Genomic DNA, 19,801 nt, shown 5'->3' with positions numbered 1-19,801 from the left:
TACCAGAAAAATCAGACCTGAAATTTTACATTTAAAGAAGTGCACCCTCAGCAAGTTCGCCGATGACACCAAGCTGTGTGGTGCTATCGACACGCTGGAAGGGAGGGATGCCATCCAGAGGGACCTCGACAGGCTGGAGAGGTGGGCCCGTACCAACCTCAGGAAGTTCAACCAGGCCAAATGCAAGGTCCTACATCTGGGTCGTGGCAATCCCAGGCACAAATACAGACTGGGCGGAGAATGGATCGAGAGCAGCCCTGAGGAGAAGGACTTGGGAGTACTGGTGGACGAGAAGCTCAATATGAGCCGGCAATGTGCTCTTGCGGCCCAGAAGGCCAACCGCGTCCTGGGCTGCATCAAGAGGAGCGTGGCCAGTAGGTCGAGAGAGGTGATTCTTCCCCTCTACTCTGCCCTCGTGAGACCTCACCTGGAGTACTGCGTCCAGTTCTGGAGCCCCCAACATAAGAAGGACATGGACCAGTTGGAGAGGGTCCAGAGGAGGGCCACGAAGATGATAAGAGGGCTGGAGCACCTTTCCTATGAGGACAGGCTGAAAGAGTTGGGGCTGTTCAGCCTGGAGAAGAGGAGGCTCCGGGGTGACCTTATAGCGGTCTTCCAGTACCTCAAGGGGGCCTACAGGAAAGATGGGGAGAGGCTGTTCAGGAGGGCCTGTTGTGATAGGACAAGGGGTAATGGTTTTAAAATAGAGGGAGGTAGATTCAGATTGGATATTAGGAAAAAATTTTTTACCATGAGAGTTGTAGAACACTGGAACAGGTTGCCCAGAGAGGTGGTGGATGCTCCATCCCTGGAGACGTTCAAGGCCAGGTTGGACGAGGCCCTGAGCAACCTGATCTAGTTGGAGATATCCCTGTTCCTTGCAGGGGGGTTGGACTAGATGACCTTTGAAGGTCCCTTCCAGCCCTAACCATTCTATGATTCTATGATTCTAAGTGCCTAAGCATTTCAAACTAAACAAAAGTACTTGTAAAGCCTACTCAGTTCCAGACTCAGTCGGTGTTATGGCCAGCAGATGGCATGTGAACACAAACATTGATAGAGCAAGCTTCAGTTCAGAGTAAAGATCACTGTGTAAGCAAAAAAGTTACCTGTCAGAACGTAATACAATAAAACACAAGTGGCAAATAACGGAAACCCAATATTTCATAAAACGGTTTGATTTGCTTGAAAATACTTACATCTCAGTTTGTCCAGTATTTTACCGCCACACATTGTTGCTAACATAGCTTTCACTGAAAACACCGTCAACTTCCCATTGCCCTCACTGTGAAAAAAAATATTACACGGTAAGTTAATTACTACATAGAACAATAAGCAACAAAAATACTTGAGGCTTAAGAAGGAGATGCATAAATGCCTTCCATTAATTACTAAGATCTGCCACAACTATTTAATTTAGCATTAAAACAGTGATAGCGCTAGTATTTTTATAATACTGGAAGACGTGTCTAATCACAAATAAAATTTTCTTGCAGAATTATGCAAATGCACAGATAAAGAAGAGACTACCACTTGTCTTGGTCATCCCGTAACTGCCCTATTAAAAAGTAACATGTTAATTTATTTTTTCCATTAAAATACATTTGTTCACTTTAAAACATGTCATTTTTTCCTCTGCTACCCTTTGTGAGTTGCTTTAATTTTTTACTCCTTGATATAAACTCTGATGTTCAAATATATTTAAATATATTCAAATACATTTAATTCTAAAAACAGTACAGCAATTGACAGCTAATAGAGAAGTTGTACGATATCCTGAATATACTACATAGAACAGGAATAATGTGAACAACGTTTTATTCTAACTTAATGAAGCTGCTGTGCTGTCAGAACAGATGGCACATTTGGGGAATAATTTTCTAATACCAGCAAGCGAAAATGAAACTGTCTTTATGGCAAGCAGGAAAAAGCCCATTCAGCACAGTATGATATATGGAAACAGCTATGTGTATTATTCCTGCCACCAGAAGGAAAGATATGGATGAAATGATGAGGGAAGCAAGTCACCAGAACACAGAACAAGCTTGCTGGGTTAAAGCGCAGCACAGGTGATACCAGTAAGAGTTTCTCCCAGCTCAGTGCTGGCCCAGAAGGCACATATCCCCCTCCCTGCCTCCTCATTGCTTTCTCTTTCATAGTAATAAAGACAGGAGTCAGAGAACCTCTGATGTATGACATTGGACAGCCACAGTGTGGCTATCTCAGCATAAATCCACTGTTACTGTGAAGTGGGTTGAACGTTGGTTTAGTGGTGCGTACAGCAAAAGAAACGTGTGTAAATACGGGTAATAGCTGCCGGAATTTGGAGCAACTTCTTGCCAAACAGAAACTTACTGAGTCATTATCCTTAACTATAAACAGCAACAGTGGTACAGACTGACACACCACCGAGAAATTTGAAGTCACATATAAAAGGAGAAAAAGAATTAAAACATGTTCAAGTAACTGTAATTAAATGTACTGGACAGATAATTTGTACTATCATGGGAAAAATAATGATGGGGATAATACATGACAAGTGCTAGATCTAGGAAAATCTCTAGAATGTTTCTCAATGGAAATGAGATGGGTATTTAACATTTGCTCTTTGACAACTAGCACTTGGAAAGTGTTAAGAGTAAAATTATTTGAAATAAATATTGGCTCATGGTATTGAAGTAATGACAAAGTCTAATGTCAGTGACAGACAAGCAACCAGATGGAGACATCAGGAAGTAAGCAAACAAGTTTTTTTCCCCTTTCACACTCAGAGTTAATATTCAAACACTATCTTCTGGCAGCATTTCACGCTCTGCAGTAAGGTAAAGGCTCTCAACCTTTCTCAGGGTGAGAAGTACCTGAAATACAACATGCTATTTCTCTACTACAGACTCGGAGTATCTTTCAAATATTCCCTCTACAGAGGAAAGGCAGAATCTCCCAGAGCTATAGCTGCAGGAAGATCTGTGAAGAGTAACGACGATTCAAAGGCCATCACTTGGTCTTTTGATATCCAGTATCCTTTTAACTGCTGTTTAAAGAAACTAAACAAACGGAGCAAAGCAAATACATTAGATGTTTATTTCAAGCTCTACAAGGCTATACAGTTATCAACAAGGTAAAGATCTCAGCTATCCTACTTTGTTTCTTTGTTTTCTCTTAAATAGCTTTCTCAAAGGAGTAAGTTGGCACTCTGTGTAAAAAAAAAAAAAACGACAAAAAAAAAGACTATGTCAGAAACCAGTTGTGTGAAAAGTTCATCCTCAAGCCTTGACCTCCACTTTTATCTGAGCAAATCTTACCAGCTAATTTAAACTTCCTTAAGCTATAGTCTCAGCCCCGCTCCCTCTTTTCTTTTTAATAGACAGACATTCATTTTCTCTCAAAAGAGAGTCCAGCCTTGAATTAATTTACATGAAAAAGAAGTGACTAAAGCCATCAATATCTCACAGGACACAAACTTATCCTTGCAAAGGTATCTTATAGTGCCTTCAGATATTAGGCTGCTTCTGCTGCCATTCTGTTTATCAATAAAGAAAAAAACCAAACTCTTTCCCCTGCAAACTGGTAGAAATGTAGTTATTAAACAACTCACCAAAATTGATTTTTGTACCAATGCTATTCAATCTGCTGAATTCCTTATGAAAAGCAAAAACGGGAAAACTTTCAATACTATTTTGAAACTCCTATAAGAATCAGTAGAAATTCTTCCCTCTGAGGGTGGTGAGGCACTGGAACAGGTTGCCCAGAGAAGCTGTGGCTGCCCCATCCCTGGAAGTGTTCAAGGCCAGGTTGGACGAGGCTTTGAGCAACCTGGTGTAGTGGAAGGTGTCCCCTGCCCATGGCAGGGGGGTTGGAACTAGATGATCTTTGAGGTCCCTTCCAACCTGTGATTCTATGATTGGAAACAAAACTGGGGGACTTGTTTAAAAAAAAGATTGGACCTGTGCATATGAGGCTTCTTCCGGCTGCCTCTATGTCTCCCTGATGGGGCAGTCTGTCGCAGACACCCACGGCAATGATGCCCACGTCAGGCTGCCTGCTAATCCCGACCCAAAGCCCCAGCTCGCTCCTCAGCCATCCCAGGCAGAGCACCAGCACTCCAGCCCCTTTCTCACACAAAGGGCGGCCCCCACCCTCGTCTGTCCCTCCCAGAGAGCCCACTGCAGCACTCCACTTGAGTCAGCTCTCCCACAACCTCCTCTTGGAAGATCAGACCTCTAATGCCTCCCATTTGCTCCCCATGCTGCACGCAGCACTGCACGGCCACTTCGGAGAGGCACCTGGTCATGCACGAGAGCTTTCTGCACAATGCTGATCTGTAGGCGTTTCCTTACGTGTATGTATATGCTCGAAGTGAGCCCCTTCCAGCTCTGCCATGCTGGTTACAAGGTTCCTCCTAATCACATCACTCCACACTGCTTCCCAACTCACTTCCTCACTTATTTGTTGGTCATCCTCTCCCTCCCCCTTGTTGCTCATGGCTTTATTACCAGCCTACAGTGTGGTTTGATACCTACAACTTAAGAAGAAAAAAGAAGCTGGAGCACCTAAATCCACTGTCAAATTAAATGATTTCTAGAAATCATGAGATAAAAAGCTGACTGCTCTGAAACAGCCAAATGGGGTCAGGGGATGAGCCATACTTTGGGGTTCCCAAAATGTCAGGGACTTTGGAAAGCCAGGAGAGACTATTGGGAAAACAGCTGAGGAATGATCTGTCAAACACCCAGGCAAAGCTCTGTGGCAGAAAGCAGTGAAGAACATCATACCACAGCTGTTCCTCCTCACAACTCACCACTGATGCAGTATGAGCCATCATTTCTGCACCATGATCAGGGCTGTCCTATGAGTCCCAGGCAAGTGTTCATTGTGATCGTATTTCAAACTTAGCTAACATAAGCTCTAACTTAAATATTCCCACAGGGAGGACGCTAGTCAAGTCTTTGATCCCTGTACCTGTCTCATGGAATGTTAATGACTCTGTGATGTTACCACCAGCACCATATTGTAAGAAGCTACTGCACTATGTGCATTCATACAACCACACAGCTACCCCAACGATGCAATTCCAGTGCACATGTGGACTTTTTTTTTTAATAAATGTCTGCCATGTTGATGAACTCCTGGAGAGGGAGCCTCAGCCTTGCCTCTCCTCTTCTTAGTTCTCCCACCACACAACACAGCACAGCATCCCAGCTTCTCTCTCAATGCCACGCTGCAGAGAGAGGAAGCTAAAGAGAAGCTGTTGGACTGTGCTTGGGTTCCAGAAGAGGTAGAACTTGCAAGGTTGGAGGCAGAAAAACATATGGAGGAGAAAAACATATCTCTAACTAAAGCCTCAATCTTTTGAGCCATCTCCCCAAAACATGATCACTTCTACTTTTAAATTCTATACTTTCTAGTGTGATCTGTCTCAGAATAACTAAAACCATCAGCTAACCCTTACAACTGGTCTCACAACTAATACCACATCAGAACTAAACAGAAAAATACATGTTTGATCCTGTTGTCATAGCAGTCTTCCTGCTCTGAGCTTTGCATTGTTTTTATCTGTTCTTAGTGAGACAGGGATTCTTCTGAAGTCTTGGACTTTTTTGGAGGGGAAACCTAGTTTTTGTTTGGTGACAATAAGAAGTTGTCACATTAGGAAATGATCAATGTCTGGACACTACAAACAGAATAACTATTTGGCATATTCAGCGCTGCAGATCATATTGAGTAAAACTCCTCAGTCTCTGTGACAGCATCCTGGTCACAGGCAATTCTCCACTGCTAGGAGAGGGAAAACGCAGAAGAAAGATAAGAACAAAATAATAGCTAACCGTGAGAAAGATAAGACAAAAAGTAGGAGGTGCTAAACAACAGTGAAAGATTTGCAGTTACTACTCAGAGAACCCAGAGACACCTCTATTCAAGAAGATTAACAGATCAAACCCTGAAGAAAGAAGCTGCGAAAGAAACTTATAAAACTGGACACAAGGAAATGCCTAGACAGTACCCTGAGCAAGAAATCAAGCTTCTTTGAGGGTGGTGAGGCACTGGAACAGGTTGCCCAGAGAAGCTGTGGCTGCCCCATCCCTGGAAGTGTTCAAGGCCAGGTTGGATGAGGCTTTGAGCAACCTGGTCTGGTGGAAGGTGTCCCTGCCCATGGCAGGGGGGTTGGAACTGGATGATCTTGAAGGTCCCTTCCAACCCAAACCATTCTATGATTCCAGCCAAGAAATGAGAATTAGCCTTTATGGGGTCACAGCGTGTTAGGATGAGATGCAAGCTGACTGTCAAAACAGGGTAGCATTATAAAATGGTCTTGTTGATCAAGATTCAATAAAACACTTTCACTTTTTAAAACAGTGCTATACCACCATGAAATTAATATTATGTTCCATCAGTCTGCAGAACACAATTTCACTTCATCTTCGGTTCAGATACACAGCTTACAACAGTCTGCAAGTTCCAGAACACACTAACTCATCTTTCTTAAGAATCCGATTTTTAAGACAAAGCACTGCTGCTGTGGCAATGTAAATCTCTGCAGGCACTACTATGATATTAAATATAGGAGTGTGTATGTGCAACACACAATTCAATGAATTTGAGAAATAGCATGCGGACAGTTTGCCAGAGACTCATGCAGTTGTCGGCTGCAGTCATCTAACTAAAGAGAAAATTAGTTTAAGAATACAACTAGAGGAGTTACTAGCCTGTCATATGCTGCTATCATGAAGTTGAGGAGGAGGCTGATGGATTGCTCTACACTGATTTGGTGAGTAGAAGGAAGGCGTTTGTTTAGCTGGTAGTAGATGGATGAAATGATTGTTTCTAGTCGAGACACGTTGATCTCTGTGTTATGATCCAAAGTGTTAAGGCCATTATCTCGGAAGGCTTCAATCATATTCCAGATATCAACAAGATGAACTAAAAATAAAGGAAAAAAAATTAACTTCTATTCTGTAATGCATGCAAGCTTACTTTTACAGTACTGTTTCTGAATGCTATGTTAGCTTTTATTTTGGAATGAATAGTTACTTATTCGTATTCAAAGTGAGAGACAGACTCTTGGTATTCACACCCACAGTTCATGTCAACTAGCTTAAAGTAACAGAGCAGTGCCCAGACATCCTGTGTGCCTTTTATTCCACTCTTCAACATCTGGGTGCTCTGACAGAGAAACTTCATAAAGGAGAAAAGCGATATTCCATCATTATGCAGTGTGTTTTAGCAGAGTTAGATATTTTCAGTTGAGAAAGATATCAGCCATATTCTAAATCCACTATGAACAGGTTACAATAATTTTGAACATCCTCATGCAGACTAGTAGTTCAGTATTGAAGATCAAACTTGATGTTCCAGTTAAACTATGACTGTTTCCAGTTGATCCAGTTGCCAAATCCAGAGTATAATACTTTGTAAACATAGGTTTAGAACTCCAAAGCATTTCTCTAATTTACCCTGTTGTATCTCAGCGCATATCTACGAAGTATTAATAAAATGGCTTTCCAAATCCACAGTAAGTGATCTGAAGAACCACATCAAATAATATTTTTAAAAGTTTCAAAGCTTGAAAGGTATGCATGATAGTGGAGGAAGACATCTAAGGATCAACAGTAATCTGTCAGCCCAAACCGAACATGATCCAGCAGTTACAAAGGACTGCCTCATTTGCTAACTTCACAACTTTTGTTATCTTCCTTAACCTATAAAAAAGAGCCTGAATTAAGTGTGTGACCTATAACATTTCTTACATAAAACTCATCTTTATATTTCTCACACAAAAAACACCCAACAATAAAAGCCAAGCTACCGACTCACACCAAGCATATGCTCCTGAATCATCCTGTGCTCCAGACAAAGATCATAAATGCACAGCCTCACCTATGCACACACGTATGGTAAAGGCTACTCAAGGCATGTGCATGGCATCAGTGAATTTGGCCCACAGTGTGCAATGTACTATAATTAGCATTTCTTAATATCTCTCTACTGATTAAGGGAGATTTTTAATTCAGAGGCATGAGTTACAGACAAGAACTAACGCTTTTCCACAGGAATGAAAAAGTTGCAAGCCATCCATCAAACTAAAGGCACTGTGGGCACTGCCACAACAGCCCCGAGACACACGCGCCCCAGGGTCAGGTGCACTATGGAGGAGCTACAATTTGCAGTGTGTAGTTGCACATGTCCTCTACAGGACTCCTCAGCTGTGCTCCTGCCCTCTTCCACACCAGACACACACTAATTCCTCTTCGCTGGGAGGAGGGACCTACTCCTGTGTACATGAATCTGTTCCGCTTTTTCCTTTGTCCAATTCAATGCTAGTTTTGCAAAGTGCAAAGGAGTATCACCTATTCACTCCTTTGCTTCGGTGAGCTATCCAAGGCCAAAGGACCATGGAAGAGAATGAGGAAATTCATGCTGACTAGCATGGTATGAATTCACAGAATTCTTCGTGGTTGCTACATGACACATATGCCACCACGGTCAGATCCAGACACTTTCACGCTACTGCATTATGCACCACTGAACTCACACCCATGCCTCGCTCTCAGGTGGTCTGCAGTACACCACGATGGAACGGGAGCTCAAATAGCTTGAGACTGCCTACATCCAATGCTTAGGGCAACTGAAATCAGTCAAGCTGGTCCATATATTTTAAATTTTAGAAACATTAAATAATAAACCTGAAGATACTAAAGAGTATTGGACAAAGATAATTGCCTCTTTTTAATTATTTAATCTCTGTTTAGTTTAAGTAAAAACTATCACTATCTGATAAAATACTTGTTTCTCTTCTATACTCAAATTCGCATGGCTAAAATATTTGAAACAATCATGCATGAGAAATTGGTGAAGATAAAGAGTAATTATAACTTACGATTACATCTTTTTTGTACAAACCGCAGTTTACAGGCTGTTCGGTACGTTGAAAGTCTGATGACATCAAAATTCTGTGCTCCTATGAATAAAAAAAAGTTTGTGTTTTGCTTTCCTCAATAACATTCAGCTTATCTGAAAAAATTACTTCAAAAATGGTATGAGTGTTTTTTCACATACATCATCTTTGTCATATGAAAATGACAAAGATTTTTATTAGTTATGTCATGGTAAAGTGATTTTCAGCAGTGTGTTATAAACTGACCTGCGTTTGAGACTGATACGAGTACCTTAAAAGGAAGCAAGAATTAAGTGGTGAGTGGGTAAGGAAGAGGATTGCACTGATGCTGGTAGAGATGCACACAAAAGAGAAGAGACAAAGAAAAGGGAGGTGGGTACTCCTCCCCTCCCCTGCACTGTGGCCCCATCAGGAGCATGCTTTTGGTCTCCCAAAGAGATCCAAATAGGTAAGAAGCAGAAGAAAAAGCACAGAAGAAAAAGATATCTCATCTTCACCAACACTCTCCCACTCCAAGATGTGTAAGTGTTATACCTTCAAACAATGCAACATCACAAAAGATTTGATTGCCATTATCTATCACCAGTCTGTATCAAATCTACCAGTTCCATCAATTCCTCTGAAGATTACAAACTCAAGCCATTTTAGAAAGTTGTGTTAACCCTCTGCCAAACAGATCTGTGTACGTCCTATACTGATCAAATAAGATAAGTGATGCAGGGATGATCAATAATACTGGTTTAAAGTCTGGTATTGATCATTTCTAATTTGGAAGCAGCCAACAAGTCAAGTCTTGAAAATCCCATTAATCATAAACCAAAATGTCTATTAAATGGCTCTCATTTCGACAGCATAGTGGCTACATCCTATAATCAATATAGCTTTAAGGTGTAGTCTGAAACAATCTGGGCAATGGCATGGATGCACATGGCTCCTGCGCCCTGTGTGTTCTCACGGGAGTGCACAAGAGCAGGATCCGCTGCAGTCTTTTATACTTCTCTCAAAAGCCAGAGCCTAGAAGGGTAGAGAACTGAGAAACAGGGATAACCATGACTTACAGAATCCAGACTTCTAAAAGATATTTAAAAACAAAAAAACAAACCCACATCCTCCTGAAGAAGGCATCCAATTGCTGTATCAGGGGTCTTGCTCAAAGGTGGTGAAGTTATTTCCTCCTACATTCTGAATTCAGAAACCAAGTTGCAAATACCTCATTTGAATTACCTTTGTGTATACACTCACTGACTCACAGATGCAAATTTAAGAAAGAAAGTATTCTTGTCTTTTAGATACTTCATCACAATTTTGCAGATACAACGCCAAAGCATCTGCACATATGTCAAAGCATCTGCTCGTTCTTAGAAACCCATGTATTGTGTCTTGAAAATGACACACAAGGATTATTTCCCTTCATCACTGACATGGAACATGAGGTGACAAGACTCTGCTAAGATCAGCGAAGAGGCTGACCAATTTCCCAATCCAAGGCTTCCCAGGACAGCTTACCCAAGAGCAGCATTAGACTGGCCAACATCTGAGAGGCCTTCTGCTGGGCAGTATGGTGCAACTAACTTAAGTGGCTTATTTTACAGTATCATCTTTAGAAAACTAATCTCTGATATATTTCAGGAGAGGATTTGGCCAGGTGACATTAGCTGGAGTATTCAGATTCAAGGCTATGACAAAATAGCTCATTTTGTATTTTCTATGCAATATTCTTTCAGTTCTCTCAATTCGGGTGCATTCAATTATCTTTCAAATGACAGAAAGCACTTCCACAGACCACGAGTCTTCACAAAATACTTTGTCTATATAAAAAATATATATATAAGTGTATATAAAACATATGTATGTGTGCATATAAATATAAAAGGTCATTTAACAGCTACATTAAAAACAAAACTAAGAAGTCATCCATTTTCTGTTCTTGTCTTTCTGTGTCACATTCCCACAAAATCTTACCAGATCACCCTTCAACAGGGTCATTCTTCCAAACTACCTGAAGATAAACTGGGATGTGTTTTCAAGAGAGTCTATATAGCTCAGCATCACAGACTAGTTGAGGCTGGAAGAGAGTGCTGGAGATCATCTAGTCCCACCACCCTGCTCAAGCAGTGTCAGCTACAGCAATTTGCCCACGACCGTGTTCAGTCGAATTTTGAACATCTACAAGGACAGAAACTCCACAACTTTGCTCGTTAACCTCTCCCAGTGCTCAGCCACCTTCAGGGTAAAAATGTGGGGTTTTTTTTTCTCACATTCAGAGGGAATTTGCTGTGTTTCAGTTTGTGCCCATTGCCCTGTACCCTGCCACTGGGGTGAGAAAAGTCTGGCTCCATCTTCTTTATGCCCTTCCATAAGACAAACTCCCTGTGTATTCTGCAGCTCAGAGAAATTAGAACAGCTTGCACACAATTCTTGCCGGTCAGACAGCTCCGTAAGTACCACAAAACCAACACACACATCCGTGGGTAGCATGTCCAACGTGGGTGAATGCCAAGGTCTACTCTTGCCTCACATGGGCAACCATCTAAACACTTCAGCAAATTTGTATGTGGACCAAAAAAACTGGTCACCAAAAGCATTGATTTTACCCATTGCACATCTACTCTGTAGGAAGCTTACCTAGAACAGAAAACTTCACAGTGAAACACTCCACTACAGGACAGGTGAAGCTTGAAGATTATGTACTTCAGATTTCTCATACCAATGTGCTAAAGAGCCTTGCAGAGAAAGGCAGTTCAGAATGTCTATACACCAGTGCTTTCACTGATCACAAACAAGAACCACAGCTGCAAAAAGAGACACCTTGTATAAAGATAATCAGACGAATTCTGAGTATTTTTAACAATTTAGCCAAAGTTAAGAACTAGCACGTACATTTCTGCAGTAAATAATTACAAGATGACTACAACACTGCAAAGTGACAAGATAAATGGAATACTCTGATGCACCAGCCAAAGCATTTCTAGCGTCATTTTACAAAGTTCTAATGAGATTTCATCCAGGACATCCCATACAATTCAGTCATCTTTGCTCAAGTCAAACTGAACAGAGTCAGGGAAGAACAGGAGATGAGATGTACAGCAGGGAGACTACGGGAGTCAGCTTGTGCCGTGTGTCAAACAAGCCAAAAAGGGACACGACCATAAACTTAAATGCAAAGCAAGCTGGAAAGGTGGGGAGAAATACTACTCAAGATAGGTCTCAGATGAAAGGAAGCAGATAGAAATTACGCAGGAATGAAACTGTTCCTGAAATTATAAGACAATTATAACCACAGTTAAGAACATTACTCTGGAATTCCTCCAACAAAATAGCACAAATATACTATTTGTTTTAAGACAGACCTTCATCAGTCTATAATTGGCATTACAGGACACGGCTGCCTAACCCAGGAGTGTCATTCAGTCCCGTGTTCCCATAGGAAAGTAAAACAACATGATGACATGCAAACATACAATCTTTTACTTCTAACTGCACATATCTTTTCAAAAGGCTATGTCTCATTTCTTTAAATTATATTATGTATGGACAGGAATTTGATTTCTAGTAACAATTACAGCCTCTCTTTCAGAGAATGGTCCTGTACAAAAAACAACCCCTCAAACTCCTCTTCCGAGTCACACTAGCATTGTGGTGCTTTTTTTAAAAACAAAGGTAAAAGGCGATCTGTCTGTTGTGATTATTTATTTTAATAGTTGTCCACAAACTTCAGATATTGCCATATATGAGAAATGTGAATGTTCATATTCACAAAAGGAGCTTCACAAAAATCTAGAAATAAATGACCTTTTGGCAATTGTGACCCACCTCCTTCATCCTCCTCCTGAGCAGCACCCAGGAGCACCCAGGATGTTTTTCACTAGATGAGGCAAAGGTCTTGTGGAAACAAGGTGTAAACGATCTGGTAAAACTATCAAAGCCATGCTCTCAGTAAAGAATAAATGACATTATGTCTCCAAATTTCTTACTTACTCATCTCCATGAACAGCTGTCTCTTCTCTGCCATTGTCCTCCTCTTCTTCCCACTCTCCTCAATCATCCTGAAGACAAAAACGGCAAACACTGTTTGTGTGAGAATTTCTGTTACAGGAGCAGCTTACTGTGAACAACATTATTTTATCCCTCAACTGAAACAGTCAATTATATTTGGTAAACGAAAAGACCAGTAGAAAGACAGACATCTCTTCATAACGATCACATTCCATAACAGAGAGCTACACTTGAGACTTGTTAATAATACCTTTTAAAGTGGTGCACAGTACAGAAAACATTAATTCTAACATTTTAGCTGCTAATCTTACATTTGCAAAACTCAGACCTGCATATACAATATATAGCAATGTCATGTAAAGAATTCCTTTCTGTTCAAAGAGATTTTGTTTGAAAAATACAAAGCACGCAAGACCTCTCCATGAGCAGCTGAGCCAAGGAAGTGCAGAGCCCTATGGATTTCCATGACACTTCGGTGTTCAAAAGGAGAATGCATATGACATTCCTTTCCCTGGCTGACAGATTAGTAGCACCCCTCTTCCCTGCCCAGGTTTTTGGGGTGATGTTTGTTTTGAGGGTGGAGGGTTGTGTCATCTTTAAACAAAACTTGTAAGAATTCACTTAACTTTGAAACCTGATGCCTGAGGTCAAACAATATTTGTCAGGGAAGTAAAGATCTTAGATATAATTAAGGTGGAAAGAAAAAAACCCAAAACATATAGCTTGGTCTTAGGAAAACAGACGGAACAAGTGACAGCAACACAGTGGAACTTACACCCCGAGGTAAGGGGGCATAGGGACAATTTAATACCTCTTAACGGCTTACTCCACTATGTAGTCCTAAAAGACAGATGCTACATTTCAGTCAACCCCAGCAAGAAAAAAGCAACTTAATTCAGTATCAGTGTAAAATTTCACGTAAAATTACATTATATTATTCTTTTGTTACCAGATTCACTAACCAATTAAATATGTTTTTAAATGTCAGCCAAAAAACAAAAAAAAAGTGAAAATACCAAACAATTTTTCTACAATTACACCAGACTAACTCTAAGGGAGTCAGTCAGCTCACCCTCACATGCAACACAGCAGGACAGAGTTCATTAGGCTAAAATGTCAACCAAGGAAAAGAAAGTTGTGTCTTGGCACTTAATGCACGCTCTCCGATCAACAGTTTCCCTCAGCATTTGTCCATTGTCTGTTAATTATTATCTGGTAAAGATCTCACAACATATATTCATCTCAAAAGCCACCAAAACCTTTTTCCTTACCTGTTCATAAGAGGAGAATAAACGTATGGTGGTATAAAGTAATCTCCAAATATATTTTATTTCCCTATTTTTCCTAGTTTAGAAAACCACAGACTCAGAACCAACGTGCTTCTGTATTTATTTTTTTTTTTAAAAAAGGAAAACACCTCAATGGCATTTTTGCAGACATGTAAAAGCTTTTTTTTTTTCAGCTTCCTAAAATAAATTCATTTTATTAATTAAACGAATATACGCAAAAGGAGCATCTTATCTTCTCAACCAAGGTTCTTCACAATGCATTATCTTGAGCTGTACTTCACTGCAGACTGAAGCAGGTGTTCAGAGCTGGACAACTGGGAAAACTAGCCCACGCGATGCATTTTTGGAGCACCCACAAGCTCCAGCTATCCTCATACATTGCCCCAAGCTGAAGAGTTTTTGGAACTAACTACTATTCTCTATTTCCTCAGCACATAAAACACACATGCCATCTTGAAGAACGCCCGTTACAGCATCAGCAATTCGCTTTATTTCAGGTACTAGTGTCTCTCTGAATTCCACAACAGATGGGCTCCGAGAGGTAGACTTAGTTATTTGATCTTTTAAAATGTTTTCAGTAGAGACAACTTTATCAAGACATGAAGGACAATACCATTTAAATCTGCTGCAATGCCAAAAAAAATAATCAGGATAACATTAGATCTTCTGGTCCTTGGGCTTCGAGTATGCGTGTCCCTCATTTTGCACCCTCCTAACCCCCCATCTCCAAGCCAAAGTCATTTTTCTGCAAAGCTGGAAACAGTCCCTGGGGAACTTGTGTTCACACTGGAGTGGCAAGATAGAGAGATACCAGAGACCACAGGTTCCGGCTGAACCCATGCGTCAGCTTCCGAGCGTGCTGCCACAGAAGGCACGGAGATGCGCTACGAACCCGCAAGAAAAGGCATATGGCAACACCAGACGCTGCCGTTCACCGCCACCGCTCGAGAGGCTGCGCATGGAGCACTCGGGGCTCAGGAAAGTGCTAAGGCGGCGATGAAGCAGGGTATGAGATAATTAAGTATATGAAGGGCTGCTATTAATTTTGCTGCTGCTTGGTAACATGTACGTTTAAAGTCATGATAGTGACATGACATCAAACTCTTTTCCTAAAGACACTTTATTGCTTCGCAGGAGCCAGGATTTGGGCTTTTTAAGAGGCTGTTCAAGCTGCATGGACCGTGGTCATAGAATACTATCATACATAATTCACAGGTAAATAGGTTAGATTGACCAAGATCTACACTTTTAAATTTTTAAAGGAGGTAGCATTATCCTTCCTGCTCTCTGCAAAGCAAATGAGTGAATTATCTGTTCGGCAGTGTCCTTGAAGTGAGACTTGAATAAATGAACTGGTCTCTCCATGGTTATGATGTGCTGCAGGGACACATCGAAGCTTGATCAACCCATAGCTCAGGAATTATCTTGTACAGATTTTTCAGGTATGGCCTCAGGAAAATCATGTCCTAAGGAATGCTGTCTCAGGACCTTGTCCAAGTCTCTTGACTTTCTTCAAGGGAGCAAAAGATTTGAAATTTCCATTAGGTGAACAGCTCAGCAATCTGTACCTCCTCGCAAAAAAAAAAAAGTTAGTATTTAGATTGCCAAGCTGTCCTTGCTGATTCTTTCCTGCTATTATCTGTCAGGAGGCAAACACTCAAACATGTAGGAAATGATCTTTCTGGGCCAGAGAGTTACACATTTTAAAGACAAATAGCCAGCGTGGAGAGAGAAGAGACATCGGCAGATACAAGGAAAAGTTGTGGAAATTACATTAATCATATGAGATCTATTAGAATAATTAACAAACCCATTTTCAAAGCCTGAACAATCAGCCACAGACGGATTCCTTACTGATGAAGCTGGAAAGAAGAAAGATGGAAAGTCTATACTCATCTTCGCATTTTAAACCCATCTCAAGTTCAAAACAGGAATGAACTAAAACCAGAACAACTGTGATTATGCTGAGGATGCATATTACAGCGCTCAGTATCACTAAGCAAGAAAGGCAAACTGCAGTTTGTTCTGCTCTGGTTTTTGGTTTGGTTGTTTCTGTTTGAAGGGAGTGGAGAGTGTTTGGGTTTTCGGTGGGGATTTTTCGGTGGTGTTTTTGTTTGGTTGTGCGTTGTTTGTTTTTTTTAACATTTGTGGCACAACACATGACAAAAGCGCTAAGAAACATGCATGGATGGAAAAGACAAGGCAGACAAATTCTCAGGATGGATGCTCACCTTACAATGGATGTACGTGGAGAAAAAACACTCAAATATATTTATGTACCAACAATACATGTGCAGGACAACGTGAATGCACTGGGCATTCTCCAGTATCACTCCACATGCTTAAACACATACTTATGAGAGGGTTTTGTCATCCAGTTTTGCCCTCCTCATTTTGTGATGAGCTGCTTCTAAACACTGGGTATCTACCTCATCATTCTTCACAACCCTGACAGATCAGCAGTGATCAGCAATGCTTGGGATAAGTGATACACATAGACCAACATGTATCTTAGAGCTCTGCGTTTTTGAGTTCTCTTTAGCATATGCTCCCATTTCAGTATGTACTACAGAGCATACACTGTATGATCACTCTGTGCTGAAGAAGTCCCAAGCCCAGGCCTACAGTAACCAGGCATATACTGCTACAAAAAGGACAGCAGCAACATGCATCCGAAACTCAATACTTTACACTGTCAACAGAAGAAAGTTCTTAGACATTGACAAAACGTCAGCTTTGGACCTGAAGATTTCCGGAACAGTAACCCAGATCAAGTTTGTTGGACTTGAGTCTTAAAAAGAACTTGGATAAAATGCTAAAGAGGGATTTAGAAGAAGAAACCTGCTTAGTCGTGCTTAAAACCCTTAATTATTTTATTGTACAGTTCTACTAAGAGAGTAACAGCATGTCACTGGGCCAAACCCAGCTTGCCAATGCAGTATCATGTCTCCAAAAGGAACCCAAAGCAGACGTGCAGGGGAGAATACAAGAATGGGGCAAGCATACAGTAAATCTTCGAGAACTTCTTTTCAAGTTCCAAAAGTCTGCAGAGCCAAAGTGATTCTTCATATTTAGTAACCATCAACAGCTTTTTCGCCTACAAGCCTGTGTATTTGTCCCATTACCACCCATAAACCTTTGACATTCACAACACTGCAGCAAGAATTCCCAAGAATGAAACTCACAGCTCAGCAAATCACCTCCCTGGAATTTGTGTCTGCTTCCTCCTATCAGATTCACAAGCCTTCCAGTTCTTCTACCAAGAGATATAGAACAATTAAAGAATCATGGAATGGTTTGGGTGGGAAGAGACCTTAAAGATCATCCAGTTACAAACCCCCTGCCATGGGCAGGGACACCTTCCACTACACCAGGTTGCTCAAAGCCTCATCCAACCTGGCCTTGAACACTTCCAGGGATGGGGCATCTACAACTCCTCTGGGTAACCTGTGCCAGTGACTCACCACCCTCATTGTATAAAACTTCTTCCTTAGATCTCATCCAAATCTCCTCTCTTTCAGTTCAAAGCCATTGCCTCGTGTCCTGTCACTACACGCCCTTGTCCAAAGGCCCTCTCCAGCTTTCTTGTACTGGAAGGCTGCTGGAAGGTCTCCCCAGAGCCTTCTGTTCTCCAGGCTGAACAGCCCCAACTCTCTCAGCCTGTCTCCAGAGCAGAGGTGCTCCAGCCCTTGCATCATCTCCTTGGCCTCCTCTGGACCTGCTCCAACAGCTCCGTGTCCTTCTGATGTTGGGGACCCCAGAGCTGAACACTGCACTGCAGGGGGGGGGTCTCACAAGAGCAGAGCAGAGGGGCAGAATCCCCTCCCTCGACCCACTGCCCATGCTGCTTTGGATGCAGCCCAGGACACGGTTGGCTTTCTGGGCTGCCAGCGCACATTGCTGGCTCATGATGAGCTTCTCATCAACCAGCACCCCCAAATCAATCGGTATCCAATCTCTCCACGACATTCATGATCTTACAGATCTCCAACATACTTTCTCACCAGCTGCCTCTCTTCCACATTGGGGGATCTCAGCTTATTTTGTTATTTCTTGTACTGAAAGCACTTGGTGTTCCTATGAGTCCAAACCAACACACATATCAAGAAAGCTGAGCAGCCAAGGAAAGGCCAAATAAAGAGGGGTGACTAAAGCACTTCATGCACATGTAACTAGGAAGAGCACAGGACGGAAAATCGCAATAGACCAAACAAGGAGGTGAGAAATAAAGATGAGCAGGCATCACGGCTTTGTACAGGAATGACTGGAATGGCCATGAGCAGCAGAGCAGAACGCACAGAACGTTATTTGATTTGGACAAACTGAAAGATGAGAGGTAAAGATCAAAATTGCAAAATTGCTACAGACAAAAAAAAGCTTTTCCAAAATACAGTAACTGTGAATTTAATTTTTTCTCTATCCATGAAATACAATAATAAAATGCATTTCATCCTCCTGTAGCTTTCAGTACACATAGCTACATGCCACCTTAAGGTGCAAATGCCTATGAACACTAGAACTGCCAGATGAAGGATCCATGCAGGAATCAATACGGCTTCAGAAGATGAAATTAGGAGGGAGTATTTAATTAATACTTAAACTACCTTAAGTATTAATCAAACTTTCATAAAAACAACAGCAAACACTGTATCTTAGTGCACATATTTGAAAGGCAATGGCTGAGACTGAAAGGGAAATGTTAAATCCTAACTTTGGCGTTTCTTTAAGCGTAGTCTTCAACTGCACACACGAAACCCATAAATGCCAGATAGCGCTCTGTGCTTTTGGTCGCAGTACAAAACGCCTGACCTTCAACCAGTTCCAAGAGCTGCTAAACAATCCAGACCGTACAATTGTTTTCTACAGACTGGGCCCAGTGATTTCTTATTTCTCCCCTTGTGCCTCCAGCCATCTCCCCTTCGAGTGCTTCAACGGTAAAGTTCATCAAAAGGAGCCTACACTTTAAGATATAAAGATTTGGGATTACTAGTGTTTAATCAAAGCATCTGCTTTCTTCCTTCCCCAACTTTAAACCACCACTGAACCTCAAAATAGGTACACAGGAAAGCGAAGTTCCCCGAAAGGTCCTGGCAGCAAAAAAAGTCTCGCTTGCTAGCAGATACTTAAACTTCTTGAAAGCCAAGCACTTTGAGATCCACACAAAACTTCTTGCTATTTATGTAAAGCTACAAATCAAAACCCCCTGAATTTCACACAGAAAATTCTAAAAAATATTTCTAATTAGGTTCAGTGATGTTGTGCTTAAATTGTTCTGAAAAGGCTGGATTTTGCTTTAAAGGTCAGGGTTAAAATTGTAGTAATGAGTCCTGTCTTCTCTATGGTTCTTCTGTATGCTCAAGAAACTGGTAAAATTCCATTCTGCACTCTTGGAAATTTGTAGGGGTGTGGGTTTTGTTTATTTTGAATAGAAACATAAGAATGACCATAGGGTGTCATACCGAAAGTATGGTTTCTCATCATCTTTCTGCTTCTTTAAAACTCATTACTGGCTCGTTCCTTTTTATGCTTCCTCCTGCCTCCACCCATTTCTGCATCGGACAAGACATGAACAATCCTTAGACATTCTCTCTTCTCTGAGCAGAGGATTCTGGAGAAGAGCTGT

General features: G+C 41.4%; 1 protein-coding gene across 1 annotated transcript in view; it reads right to left on the bottom strand.

Annotated features, from left to right (window-relative positions):
* Window positions 1-12,938, bottom strand: part of DTNB (dystrobrevin beta) — a 198,504-nt gene extending 185,566 nt beyond the window's left edge. Inside the window, exons 1-4 of the mRNA XM_086625810.1 lie at window positions 12,872-12,938; window positions 8,876-8,956; window positions 6,705-6,918; window positions 1,200-1,285 (exon numbers count right to left, since the gene is read on the bottom strand). Of these exons, the coding sequence (XP_086481936.1) occupies window positions 1,200-1,285; window positions 6,705-6,918; window positions 8,876-8,956; window positions 12,872-12,938 (448 nt within the window). The remainder of the gene's footprint in view (window positions 1-1,199; window positions 1,286-6,704; window positions 6,919-8,875; window positions 8,957-12,871) is intronic.
* Between the last annotated feature and the right edge of the window lie 6,863 nt (window positions 12,939-19,801).

This window comes from Tauraco erythrolophus, chromosome 2 (genome assembly GCF_009769465.1).
Source record: "Tauraco erythrolophus isolate bTauEry1 chromosome 2, bTauEry1.pri, whole genome shotgun sequence".
Classification (NCBI taxonomy): Eukaryota; Metazoa; Chordata; class Aves; order Musophagiformes; family Musophagidae; genus Tauraco; species Tauraco erythrolophus.
This window is presented reverse-complemented; position numbering and strand designations above follow the sequence as displayed.